The sequence below is a fragment of the Manis pentadactyla genome, chromosome 4 (assembly GCF_030020395.1).
Source record: "Manis pentadactyla isolate mManPen7 chromosome 4, mManPen7.hap1, whole genome shotgun sequence".
In the NCBI taxonomy this organism is placed as follows: domain Eukaryota; kingdom Metazoa; phylum Chordata; class Mammalia; order Pholidota; family Manidae; genus Manis; species Manis pentadactyla.
The window spans coordinates 80,912,662-80,925,856 of record NC_080022.1 but is presented as its reverse complement, the minus strand read 5'-3'; the positions used below and the strand labels follow the sequence as shown (position 1 = coordinate 80,925,856).

General features: G+C 45.0%; 1 protein-coding gene across 1 annotated transcript in view; it reads left to right on the top strand.

The window, feature by feature from the left end:
- The window catches only part of ABCA4 (ATP binding cassette subfamily A member 4), a 129,434-nt gene that overhangs the window by 20,647 nt on the left and 95,592 nt on the right, over positions 1–13,195 (top strand). The window contains 1 exon segment of the mRNA XM_057499461.1: positions 35–232. Within this exon segment, the coding sequence (XP_057355444.1) occupies positions 35–232 (198 nt within the window).

Genomic DNA, 13,195 nt, shown 5'->3' with positions numbered 1-13,195 from the left:
AGGGAGGTTTTCAGTGTTGCTTCTCCCCCTGCAGTTTGCTCACGGAGTCCCAGATCTGTTGCTGAAAGACATTGCCTGCAGTGAGGCCCTCCTGGAGCGCTTTGTAATCTTCAGCCAGCGCCGCGGAGCACAGGCAGTGCATGAGGCCATGTGCTCCCTCTCCCAGGGCACCCTACAGTGGATGGAAGATACTCTGTATGCCAATGTGGACTTCCTGAAGCTCTTCCGGGTGGTAAGTGAGTTTGGAGCTGTTCGTTCCTGGGAAGGTAATTCCTGGGGGCAGCAGGGCCTGGTAGTAGGCCATCGGGAACTCATGAACTGACAGTTGAGGAGGGCATGAGTCTGGTGTTCAAGACAGTCCCTGAGGAAACTCCAGGTTCCAAAGACCCAAGGAATCTTGACTGGTAGTCATCCTAGAGCACGTGGGCGTCACTATATAGTTCGCCATTAGGTACGTGTTGTGATAAATCTTCTCCAACACCTCTGGCAGCATGGAAAGGAGGAGGTCTTGTTGAAGTCCCTGCCCTACCATTTCCTAGGTGAGCATGGGCAAGATAGTTGACTTCCTGACCCCTTTGCTCAGCTCTGTAACAAATTAATATTTTATAAAGTGCTAAGAAAAGATACATGAAAAAAATTAATAAATTTTGATAAATGAGAGCTTTATGCTTCCTCCTTTAGGTCTGTTCTTGACCCCAAAGGTTGCTGTTTCTGGGTTTAAAAAAAAAAAAGAGCCTAGAATTATTATTTTTATAGCCGGTAGAAAAATAATAGTCTCAAAAATCTGGCAAGTCCTGATTCTCCACTCTGTGTTCCAGAATTGCACTGAGACACACTGCTTGGAACTTGATAAGGTCTCCTCTTTTGCCAGAAGAATAAACTGAGCAGGAATTACATAAAGGGAGGTGTAGAGCAGTGGTTCTCATACTTCAGTGTAAGAAAATTATCAGGAAAGCTGGAAAAAAAATGCAAATTCCAATCCCCACAGACTACTTCAGTCGATCTGGGCTGGGCCAGGATCTGGCGGTGCCTTAGGTGATTCCAATGGAGGTCATTTAGAGGCCAGGCTTTAAGAAACACTCAAAATAATCCTTCAAAGAAGGTGACATAATGTTTCCAGCATTTAATTGGGCTTATTCTTGTGCCTACATTCTCATTTCCAGAGCTATGTTGTGGGGTGTATTAGTTGCTGAGGACTTGGTTGAGGAATTTGTGTCTTGCCTTTCTATGATCGCTCTTTCAAATCCAGAACACCTACTCTCAGCTTGTCTTAAAAAGCAAGCTGAAGACTTTTTAATATGCAGCAAAATAAAACAAGACCCCACAGTTTTGAGTTCACACATTATCCCTTTCAAAATGTGACTTCCCCTAGAATGTTACTCTCCAGTGCGCCCAGCTCACTGGGTGGGCCTCCAGAGTGGTAAGAGGGGTTGGGACCTGTGGATGTGCCAGAGATCCCAGGACCCCAGAAAAGATTTCTCAGCTCCCGACACTGCAGGGAAAATAAAAAGCCATGTGGCTCAAACTTCTCTGTCCAAAGATCCAAGAGGAACCCAATACTGGACTCATTCCCTGGTGTGTTTTCAGAATCAGACAGAAGAGTAAGGTTGTAAAGATCCCTGTTCTGGGCAGCTGCACAGCCACCCAGCGAGGAGACCAGTAACCTGTGTTTGCAGAGATGCAGGAGCTTTCCTGGGCAGCCAGGATCAGCAATCCCGGCACTAGGAAAGGGGCAGGTCATGCATTTCTTTTTGAAGCACTTTGACCACTGGTATAGATAAATGTATCTTCAGGGCCTGGCCAGCAATTCTAGGAGGATAGTTGTGGATGTAGCAGGATAAAGGGGCACCTGGGCAAATCTTTTCTTTAGAGACTGGACCATGGCTTCAGGATGTTTATTTATCAGACAAGAAAGACCAGAAAGTCTTTCCTTCTGCCTTTACATGTTGCTTGGGCAACTGCTAGAGTTCAGAAACCAGAGACCTTTGGCCGGGCATTCTCAGTGACCTGAGCCAGGTCTGCATGCTTGCTCCCCACCTCTGTCTGTGTGTCTGTGCACTCAACCCTGACCTGGGTGCCTGCAAAGAGGCAGGCACTGTGCGCAAGCCAAGCTCCAACCGTGAGCTCTCTTTGAACTCTCAGCCCTGAAACAAGCAAACCGGCCAGGTCGCAGCAGCATGGCTTACGGATATCAACAGCAAGATCACTGGGCCTTGAGCAGTGGCTCCCAGCCTGGCTTCGTATCAAACCACCTGGGGAGCTTTTAAAAACTAGAAATGCCTACATCCCCACTCCCAGAGATTCTAATTCAGTTGGCCATTAGTATTTTTTAAACCTTCCAGATCATTCCTATGTCCAGCCTAGGTTGATAATCACTGACCTAGAAAGGAGCTTGATTTACATTCTCAATTTCTGTAGACCAAACATAATATGATAGTACCCCAAATGCCTCTAAGGCTTTAAGGCACTTTCATTTGATCACTGGTAAGTCCAGGCTGCTGTGGAAACACATCCCCTCGGCTGTTTTCTTCACAAACCGGGGAGTGGCCCCCCAGAGACCACCTAGAGGAGAAAACCCTGGCAGGAGCTCGGCTTGAGGGCTACCCCTACCCCTGCTCATCACTGGAGAAAGACCTGGCCAACGCCAGATACATGGGTCCCAAGCAAAGAGGACAAACACCCTGTCCAGTGCCCTTAAAATGTGCTTTTCCATTTGACAAGCAGCAAAGTGGCTAAACATTTTAAAAAATTACTAATAAGAAGACCTAAATGAAATTGTAGGCATTATGACAGATTTTTGCTTTTACTGCTCCCTTACCCATCCTATTAGTGTTTTTAGAAAAACAGTCCTGAGGCAGCACAGGACAATTCAGGCCAGACCCTCTGTCTGACCCTCGGTGGGGGGCGCATGGCGAGGCAGGGCTGCTCGGAGGTGAGGGGTGGGGGCCTTTCTCTGGGAGGAGGCTGTTATTGCAGCTGGTTGGCGAGCAGCCATGCTTAGCTCCAGGGTAGGGAATGCTGTGCCCTCTGTTCTCCGGGGCTGCTTCTCATACACACGTACACCAGCATAAAACTAAGATTTTATTAAATGCCAAGTCAATGCTCATTAACAAAGAAAGAGGGGCAATGTCAGTAAACCACTGTGACGGCACCTGCCCCTATTGTGTAAGGAGCTGGGGGTGTGGGTGGGGCGGGAGTGCGACCTCCAGACCCAGGAATCCGTGCCGCTGAGAGAAGCAGAGAGGGGCCGTAGGGGGTCAGCGCCAACTGGGTCCAGCTGTGTTTTTTCTCAGCCCCTTGGAAATTAGCAGGGAGTGTTGTCATCCTCAAATAATCCAAACGCAGTACCCACAGCCTTACTCCACGCCACCCATCCCCCTATGTACCCTCACACACACTCAAGTACAAGTTCACATGTGCACGCACTCATGCAGAGGGGGCCCAGGGGCCTGGGTGGGCTGGGAAGGAAACAAGCAGTCAGGTGATTCACTATTTTTTTTTATTATTTCTTTTTTCTATTTAATTGTTTAATAATGAAGTGTAGTTGACATACATACAATATTAGTTTCAGGGGTACAACATAGTATTTCACCATTTATATACATCAAGAGATGCTCGCCATGATAAATGTAGTCGCCCCTGTCACCATGCAAGTCATTACAGTATCAGTGACTGGATTCCTCACGCCGTACGTACGTTAAAATCCCTGCGATTTGTTTTTTACCTGCAAGTGTGTACCCCATGATCCCCTTCACCTATTTGTCCATCCTCCACCTGCCTCCCCTCTGGCAACCACCTCTTTCTCTGTATTTGTGGGTCTGTTTGTTCATTTGTTTTGTTTTTTAGATTCCACATGTAAGTGAAATCACATGGTATTTGTCTAGCTGCCTGGGCCTCCGTTGGCCTCCCCGTGGCTGAGATAGCCTGAAAGAGTCTGGCTTCACCTGTGGTCTTTTCGGGCTCCACGCCCCCAGCTTGAAGCCCAGCAGCTCAGAGCGGGGCCCCAGCGTCCTGACTGCCAACTGTACCTGAAATGTTTCACACCTCATAAAAAATGGTGTGTCAGTTTCATGTTGGGACGTTTTCCCATCTGATTTGGCCCAAGGCATGCGTGCCCCTCCTTCTCCTCCCTCTCTGATCCTTCCTGTTTTCTCTCCAACTCTGGTGCTCAGCTTTGAAATCTTGCTGAGAAGCAAATCTGTCCCTTCTGCTCTACGTGTTTATTTGTGGAAGTTCGGCAGGGGAACTGAAGCGGATGCCAGGGCCTGCCACGCTGCTGGGAAATCTGTTCCCCTCCCTCCCCCGTTCTCAATGGACGCTGATAGAGGAAACCTGGCCTCCCTGGCATTGGGCCCACGGTTTTCCCCTTTGCAGTCGCTTCCAGTGTGGCGTGATTCAGCTTTCTTTACTTCCCCTCAGCCACTACTCCGTAGCTGCCTTTACTTTTCTGCCTTCATTTCACCTGCATCTCTGACTACAGGATGGCTGACCATTGAGTTCCAGGGGAAAAAAGACCCAGTCCTGGGGGTCCAGACTACATACTCCTTGCAGTGTCCTGCTGTGTCCTTGGCTCTGCTCCCTAAATTCCTGGACCGCTTGGTATACATATGGGTGGACTGCCCACTGTCCAGTGTAAGCTGGCTATGGTTTCTGCTCCACAGCAGTTTGTTAAATTCCAACTGTGTTTCAATTTTCAGATGATGTTGCTGCATTGAAATCTGGAAAGCCCCATGTCTCCAGGATTTTACAGTGAGATCCCATTAGCGACTTAACTTCATGATTTTCCTCTCCCTTCCAATCCTGGCTCACTGGGCTACCAGCTTTCTCCCCCTGTGCATGAGGGTCTGGGGAGGGAAGAAGAGAGAGGACTGGCAAAGGGCACCTGCAGAGCAGGGGTGGCAGCATGGCTATTGGGGGAAAACAAAACCAAGTCAGAAAATAGGTTTTTGAGGGCTTTTTTTGAGAATTATTAAGCCATAGCAAGCAGATTTGATGTACAGCATTAATATCTGTTCTGCCTACATCTATAAAATTTTGTGTCTATTAGAATCAAAATCTCCCCTGGATGTACATTAAATGTACATTAGAACTAAGAACTTGATCATCATTGATTGGCCTGGCCTTGATTTCTTTTAGGCTCCAGGCATACAGTAGGCCAGAGCTTATTTTTCGTGACATATCAGATGTTGTTTTACGAATTTAAAAAGAAAAAATATACGGAGAGATAAAAATTAAGTCACTGAGAACATGAACTGCCCCTGTGAAGGCCACTCTTAGGGTGCTGTCCTGAGGCCCTGAGCTTTGTTCAGCAGACAGTTTGAGCACCAGTGCGTTAAGCATCAGTCTCTCAGGGTAAACTGGCTTGAAAAAGGATTTTGGTCTCTGGTATTTCTTTTCTCTACGGAGTAGTAGAGAAAAGTTCTTAACCTTTTTCTGGATTAGGACTACCTTTGTAAATCTGACAAGAGCTCTAAACCTTTTCCCTAGAGGAGTGTGTCCACATAGACACACAGGGCATTGGTGCTCATGGGCCTCTGAAGCCAGACCCCAGGTTAAGAGCTCTTGTATTAAAATTTCTTTCCTACCTACCATGAATATATGTCTTTTCCTATGGGTATCAATACCATAGAGTCTTGCTTAACTCTCTTTATGAAGCAATCAGCTTCTCCCCTGAGCATGGGATGTGGAAGTCGGAGGAGCTGAGGGTGGGCAGCCGCTGGAGCACACAAAGACCTCCTGGTAACCAGGAGACATGGTCCTGCCTCGGGGCTGGCCCCCAGCTTGATGTCATTTAAAAGATCTCAGCTTTCCCATCTGTAAAATCAAGATAACAAGACCTCTGCTGTGTGTGTCATGGGATGGTAGTAAAATTCACATTGCAGAAGGTGGAAAAGCCCTTTGGAACCAGAAGGCGTCTGTGCTTTCCCCAGAGCAAGGGCACAGTCACTTCCGGGCAGATGCCTCTGTCCCCCCATCATGGCTCCCAGACACGTCCTCCTCAAGCACAGGCGGCGCTCTTCCCGCCTCAGACCCCTCACACTAGCGGGAGATCTGTGTCGTGAGGGAACTTGTGACTGCCCCTAGATTCCAAGCTCAGTTATGTTTTCATCAACCACAAATACCAAGATTCAAGTCACAGCAGAGAGAAAAAAAGGCCTGGTTTCTGTTGAGCCAAACAAAGTCCCATAACTTGTCTGTTCACATACCCCAGAGCCCACTCTCTCATTCAGATGCTCTGTCCCCTCCAGTCCTGGGAGACAGCATGTCTCTGTGAGCTCTCTGGGTAAAGACAGTTTGGCATTTCCCTCCCACCCCCCTGAGTGATTTAGTCTGAATTCTCCACTCATGACGCATTTCCTGGTACTAGGGGTGCCCCCGCCTGGTTGCCCCTCACCACAGAGGCCAGCTTCCTCTCTTTTCATCTGATGCTTAACAACTGTCAGGTTGCAACAAACATGCTTCAAATCCACATTCTCTCTGTTGCCTAGCAACAACTTCCCTCCCGGATAAATCTGGATTTCCTGTAGCAGCAGCCTGGGACTGAATGCAGCAGGTCCAGGTTCTGCCCACCACTTCATCTGCTTTCTGCATCTGTCTGGGTGCTTTTAAGACAGCATCTTATCCTTCATTCCAGAAACTTCCACTGGCTCCCAGAGGCTGTCATCCCTGCAAAGACACTTTGAACCTAAGGCTACCTTTTACCCTTGCTTTAGGTAGATCTTCAACTTAGAAATCAGTGCTGTTTTCCAGATGGTCTTCTTTGAATCGGGGAAAGTAAAATAAACAAAAATTCCGAATCATAAAAAGTTTCTTTTGTGTGCTGGCAGAGCAGCATCTGCTTAACTAACACATTGGATCCAAAGCATCGGCAAATATGTCTCAAACAGGATTTTTTAGTAGCTAATGTGCTGCTAATGTTCTGCTTTAAGAAAAAATATTTCACAGCCCCAAAGGCAGACATGTTTCTTGTCCGTTGAGAACCCAAAGACCTTCTTGGTTGCTATCTAGGGCCTTTATTCAGTTCTCAAGCACAGGATCAAGGCCCAGGGGCCCCTCGGTCCAGCCGCAGCTAATGGGAGGTGATAGGGACACATCCTTTCTGTACCCCTATTTGCATACCCAGTCTTCCTTAGGAGGGCTAGTGAGACCTTACCTTGGCTTGGTAGGACTGGCCTAGTAATGACATGGAAAGGTTATTTGTTATTTGAGAAATTAAGAGAACTTGTTTGGCATAGGAAGCAGTGGTGTGTGTGTGTAGTAATACTTACCATTTTGGCCTATGACCTTTTTTCCAGAAATGTTTTCACATTTCCATTCAAATCAACTTATAGTCTTTTCCAGTTGTTTTGGCAAGAACAATCCATGCACATTTGAATAGATACTGGGGGAGGGAACAAAAAGAAGAGGAGAGCCCTAGGAGAGTCATTCTATAATTTATGGCCATATCAGTCAGACAAGTAGTGAGCAGACACATGTGGGGGGCTCCCCAGGGGGCCAGGCACCGCCCTGAGGTGGAAGTGGTGTCTAAAACAAAGGCTGAGTACTAGGCCTTCATTACTTACCATCTCCAATGGAAAGAGCTAGGAAAGGAGTTACAGTTATGGTGGCAGGCACATAGCTGGAGGTCAGTAAATACTTGAAAAATGAATATTATTAAATTATTAACAAGATCAAAAAAGAAAGAGTTAGCCAGACACAAAAGTGCTTCTCAATCTGTGTTCCTCCAGTTTCCTCTTCCCCAAATTCCTGGTCGTGTACTTAACTCACTGTCTTTCTAGTCACTTTCTCTTGCTGGCTCTACTCACCTCCCTCCCTCCACCTGGAATCCCTGGTCCTCCCCTTCATCCACAAACAGTGCCCTCACACTCATGATCATCAGTTTGTCTTCTTTTAAACATCAGCTCAAGTGCCACTTTCCCCAACCCCAGGTGGAACTGACCACTCCCTTCCTGTAAGTCACCATCATACCTATAGAGACATACCTCATGGAACCTAACAAACCTCAATGGACTCTGTCTCTTTTCCACTAGATTAGAGTTAATTTACTCATTAATTAATATGACACATATTTGTAGAGTGCCTACTGTGTACCATGCCCTGAAGTTAGAAAAACAACATAAAGACTATTCCTATGCTTAAGGAGTTTGCAGTGTAGTGGACAGACAGATACACGAACAATAATAGCAAACCAATATAAAATTGATAAATGAATGCACTGGGAATTCTAGGAGCAGCTAGGAGGGCACATCACCCATGGGGAAGGAAGGCAGGAAGAGCATGGTAATGAGGGAAAGAAGGCTTTCTTGAGGAGGTGAGGTGGTTTCACATGAGTGAACTCTGGCCCCCAGGGATGGAGTGAGGATGTGGAATGGGGTGCACTGGCCATTTATATATGAGGCCCTAAAATGTAGGCATAGTATCTAAGAGCTATGAGCTTCGCAGAGCCTACAGAAATGTTCAAGACATGAAAATAAAAAATTATTGTTCTGAAATACAAAGAAAAATCTTTACAGTTGAAATTACTAAGCGTTAAATTGAATGTTTAAAGGAGGGAATATTATTCAATTTTATTGTTGAATTTAATATTCATAAAATTTGAAATTCAAAAACTATTTTATAGTTCAGGTTTTCCCACTTTAAAAAGTTCCCTAAGTATTTGCAGTGATGGCTGAGAAATCATACCAGAATTACTTTTTATTAAATGAGTTATTCAACGCCAAATAATTACAAAAGCAAAAAAAAAAAACCTTAAAAAATGTACTTATAGATATCTATATCAATATATAGATATAGAGACATACAGATATGATAGAGACACGGGTACTTTTCAGTGCGTTGAATTTGATGTGGGATGGAGTTTTAAGACCAGAGTGTACCTGGAGCCTATGGAGGTAAAGGAGAAGAGATGGAAAGATGCCTGCTTGGGAAAAACATAGCCACAGACAATCTCCAGCTCACACTCAAGTGAAGAAAACAGTCAACAAACTCATAAAGAAAGGGAAATAATTAATAGCAATAGGAGCTGGTGACTTATGTCCAATCTCTCTGGACACATGACTGTGACAATTCCTTATTTTCTGTGCCTCTGGGCTCCTGGCTCCTCTTAGGTGCCTTCCCATCATCTAGGACCTGATTGTTTTTTCTCTGCACAGCTTCTTTGGACTCCAGCCCTTGATTCCAGCTTCCTTTTAAAGCATTCTTTCAGATATCTCTTGGCTACCCTCTTTGCAATTGGAAGGCTCATCCTGCCCCACACTCAGAGCAGCACCAGTTCCTAGATTCCAGGCTGGGGATATTGACAGTGGGATGGGAATGGGGAAGAATCAGTGACGTCTCTCAGACTTCTAGCTTTGGTGACCGGGCAGAGGGTGGTGCCACCAACTGATGAAGGGTGTGCAGGAACAGAAGCTGGGTTGGGGGAAGGTGGTGTGGTCAGTTTAGGATGAGTCAGATTCAGGCAAATGTCCACCAGACAGTTGGGTTGGAGGTACACATTTAGAAGTCATCAACAAAAAGGTAGCAGAGTAAATGATAAAGGGAATGTGAATGCCCAGGAAGAATGTGCAGAGTGAGAGAAACGAGGGTATGGAGGCCCTTGGGAACCTTAGCACTGAAGGGGAAGGTGGAGGCAGAAGAGCTTGTGGGAAAAGCAGAGGAGGAACCAGGCAGAGAGCAAACCAGGCAAGAGCAGTGTCACAGACAGCCAGGAGGAAAAGAACATCATCAAAAATGTCAAGAAAAGCAGAGAGATCTGCAGAAACAAGAACCAGAAGTATCCATTAGACTTAAAAAAGAAGAGGAAACAGGGGGTTCTAGTTAAAGTGTCTTAGGACGATGGTGAGGGTGGAAGACAGGAGTGTTGGTGCGGAAGCATAGTCACTAAATAGTGAGGGAATGGAACACTCTTCCAAGAAGTGTGGGGATAAAGGGTGGGCTATAAGGAGGGGAATTAGACTGTAGCTACAGGGGGATGAGGGATCAGAGAAAGTTTGTTCTTTCTTGTGAGATATATATATGTGGTAATAGTGATGGGAAAGCTGAAGAGTTCTTGAAGGTAAACTTCACAAAGGGAGGACTTCATTCTGTTCATTGTTGTACCCCAAGCACTTAGCACATAGCGGACACTAAATACGGATTTGTCAAATGTGTAATCATGTCATTTAGAAACTGCAATTGGCTGTGAGTAACAGAATGCAGAAGAACAGTGGGTTTTGCTTCCCTCCCAAAATCCTGTGGTGGGTTATTCAGGAGTGCTTTAGAGGCTCCACAAATTTTTTCAAGAACTTGGGCCCCTCTTCTTTTCCCTCACTCGTCTCTAGCATGTGCTTGTCATCATTTGGCGACCTGGACATGTCTGCTCTACCTCCTCCAGCATGTCAATGTTCAGGGCAGGGGGAAGAAGGGGCAGAGGGCCCTCCTTTAAAAGACCTTTCCTGGAACCCCACCCTAAAGCTTCTCTTGATATCTTATTGGTCAGAATTCTATCACATGATCATACCATACACAAGGGAGGCTGGGAAATGTGGCTTTTTAGCCAGGCATTATCCCCTTTAGCAAAATGGGGTAGAGATACAGAGAGATCTCTGGTACAGTGAGAACCAAGTCACAGAGGAAGCAGCAGGGAAAGGATCAAGGGTCTGTGTGCAGAGACTGTCCTCAGAGGAGACACTGTAGCTTCTGAGGGTGGGTGGATGTAGCTCAGTTTGTATCCAGTGAGTGGACGGGAATGAGAGAATGATCGTGACCACTGGTGTTAATATTCTCAGTGAAGACAGAGATCTGTTCATATTTGTATCTTTCATGTTTAGCACATAAATTCACTGCCAGTCAATGTTTAGGGAACCAATAAATGAGTGCTTTTTTTTTTTTCCTGTGGTGTTTTTATGCTGTGTTACTGACTTATTAGAACTCTTAGACAACAGGGTAGTGAAAGTGTGTGAGGGGATGGGTGATGCTTATCCTACATTATTGGAGTGAACCCTTAGTCTTTAGGAAAAGCAAAAACACCATTTGGTCCAGGATGTTCTCCAAGCCTTGCCATATAAGCTCATATGATTGAACTACAAACTGTGATCAAAATGCAGAGGTCTATGGAATTGTCAACCAGGTGAAAGATCTAAAAATAAAGTTAAAAGATTGCTGCTTCTGGAAGGACACATGCTAAGTTTTAATAGTGATTTGTCTTGTTGGGGAGAGGTGCAGGTTACACAGAGAGCCTTACCTCTACTTCATATAAATAAGCAGTTACTACTTTTTTATCCTTAAAAAAAATAATCAAAGTGTAATAAATCCAATTCAGAACTACCTGGGAAATAAAATTGATTCAATTAGTAAAACTCAATAATTGTGAATTTTCAGAAAAATATTAATTTACTACTTCTTCAATGCATCCACTTCTAACAAGATCTCAATACAGGAAATTTGGCTTCAAGATAAAAAGACCAAAATTGATTTGCTTTCTTTTTTTTTAAAGACCATTTAAAAGTAGACTTATCTTGCAGAGCCTTCTCTAATTGGACATTGATGAATTATCATAGCCTCCAAGGCAAACTTCATTCCACTGCTCAGTATTATGATTCAGAAATGTTTCCTTAGCTACTAAAGAAAATTCCAATGGATAAGAAGTTTGAGTGATACCAAGATAAAAAGATAGAGTCCCTGCCTGTGGTGGTTAATTATATGTGTCATGGGGTACAGGTCATGGGGTACCCAGATATTTGGTGAAACATTATTCTGAGTGTTTCTGTAAGGATGTTTTTGGATCAGATTAGCATTTAGATTGATACACTGAATAAAGCAGATTGTCCTCCCTAATGTGAGTGGGCTTCACACTGTAGCCTGAATAGGACAGAAGGCCTGACCTCCCCCAAGTAAGAGAGAATTCTTCCTACCTGCCTGCCTGCCTCTGAACTGGGACATCAGCTTGTTTTATGTCCGCAGGCTCACCTTGGAATGCTGGCTCCCTGTGTCTCCAGTCTGCCAGCTCATCCTGCTGACACCGGCATTTGCCAGCCTCCATAACTGTATGAGCCAGTTCCTTATAATAAATCTCTTCATGTATAAAATTTATATATATCCTATTGGGTCTGTTTCTCTGCAGACCCTGACTAATACATTGCCCTAAGTGGGCATACCATTCCATGCAGTATCAGGCATATGAACAATTAGAGTCAATCTGGTTTTGCTATAATAAGGATATTCATTCCTTCATCAAATAATATATATATAACAGAAGTGGTGCCTATCAACATGGAGCTTAGTGTCTAACTGGAGACAGATGAGAAGTAAATGATAGAATAATTACCAGTGGCAAAGAGTTCAAGGAAGGATATAAACAGGGTGTTTTAAAAGAGCATAACAGGACAAGGGTAAGCAAAGAAGCATAAAAAAGGAGTATCATCTAAATCTACCAGGGAGACACTGTTTTATAGACATTGTGTTAGGAATAAGACTTGAAGGATGAGGAGAAGTTTGCTAGGCAGAGAAGGGTTAGGGGACAGTGTATAGAGCCGGGAGGCCTGAGAAAGAGACTGACATATTGGAAATGTAGGAAGAAGTCTAGCCAGTGGAGAAGAAGCAAGAGAGAAGGCTAGAGAGGGAGCCATGCATCAGCTTCTGAGAAGCCATGTCTGTCCAGCACTGGTATTGACTTTCTCTCTTGGGCAGTAGGGAGTCAAGGAAGATCTTTGAGCAGAAGTGACATAATTGGATTGGCCTATTAGGTACCTCATGCTACAGTGTGGAGGATGCACTGGAAGGGAAGATCTAGTGGCAAGGGGCCAGCAAGAAGTCTATTCTGACAAAATGTTCTGTGAGAGAGCCTGAGCAAAGGCAGCCTTAGGGCAAAGAAAAAACAAGAGGAGAGAGTATTTACTTAGTAGTCATTCACTCAGCAATTATTATTTTTGCATGCAAGGAACCTCTTTTCTATTTTTATGTATTTATTTATTTATTTTTCTTTCAGTTGCCCACATTATTAAATTCTCATCCCCACTAGTGCAGTTACTATCTGTCAACATAGGAAGATGTTACAGAATCATTGGCTACATTCTCCATGCTGTACTACTATCCCCATGACCAACCTACATTATGATTGAGAATTTTTGTGCCCCTTTATCCCCTTCACCCTCCTCACCTACCCACCCCAACCCCTCCCCCATGGTAACCACCAGCCACTTCTCAGAGTCTATGAGGC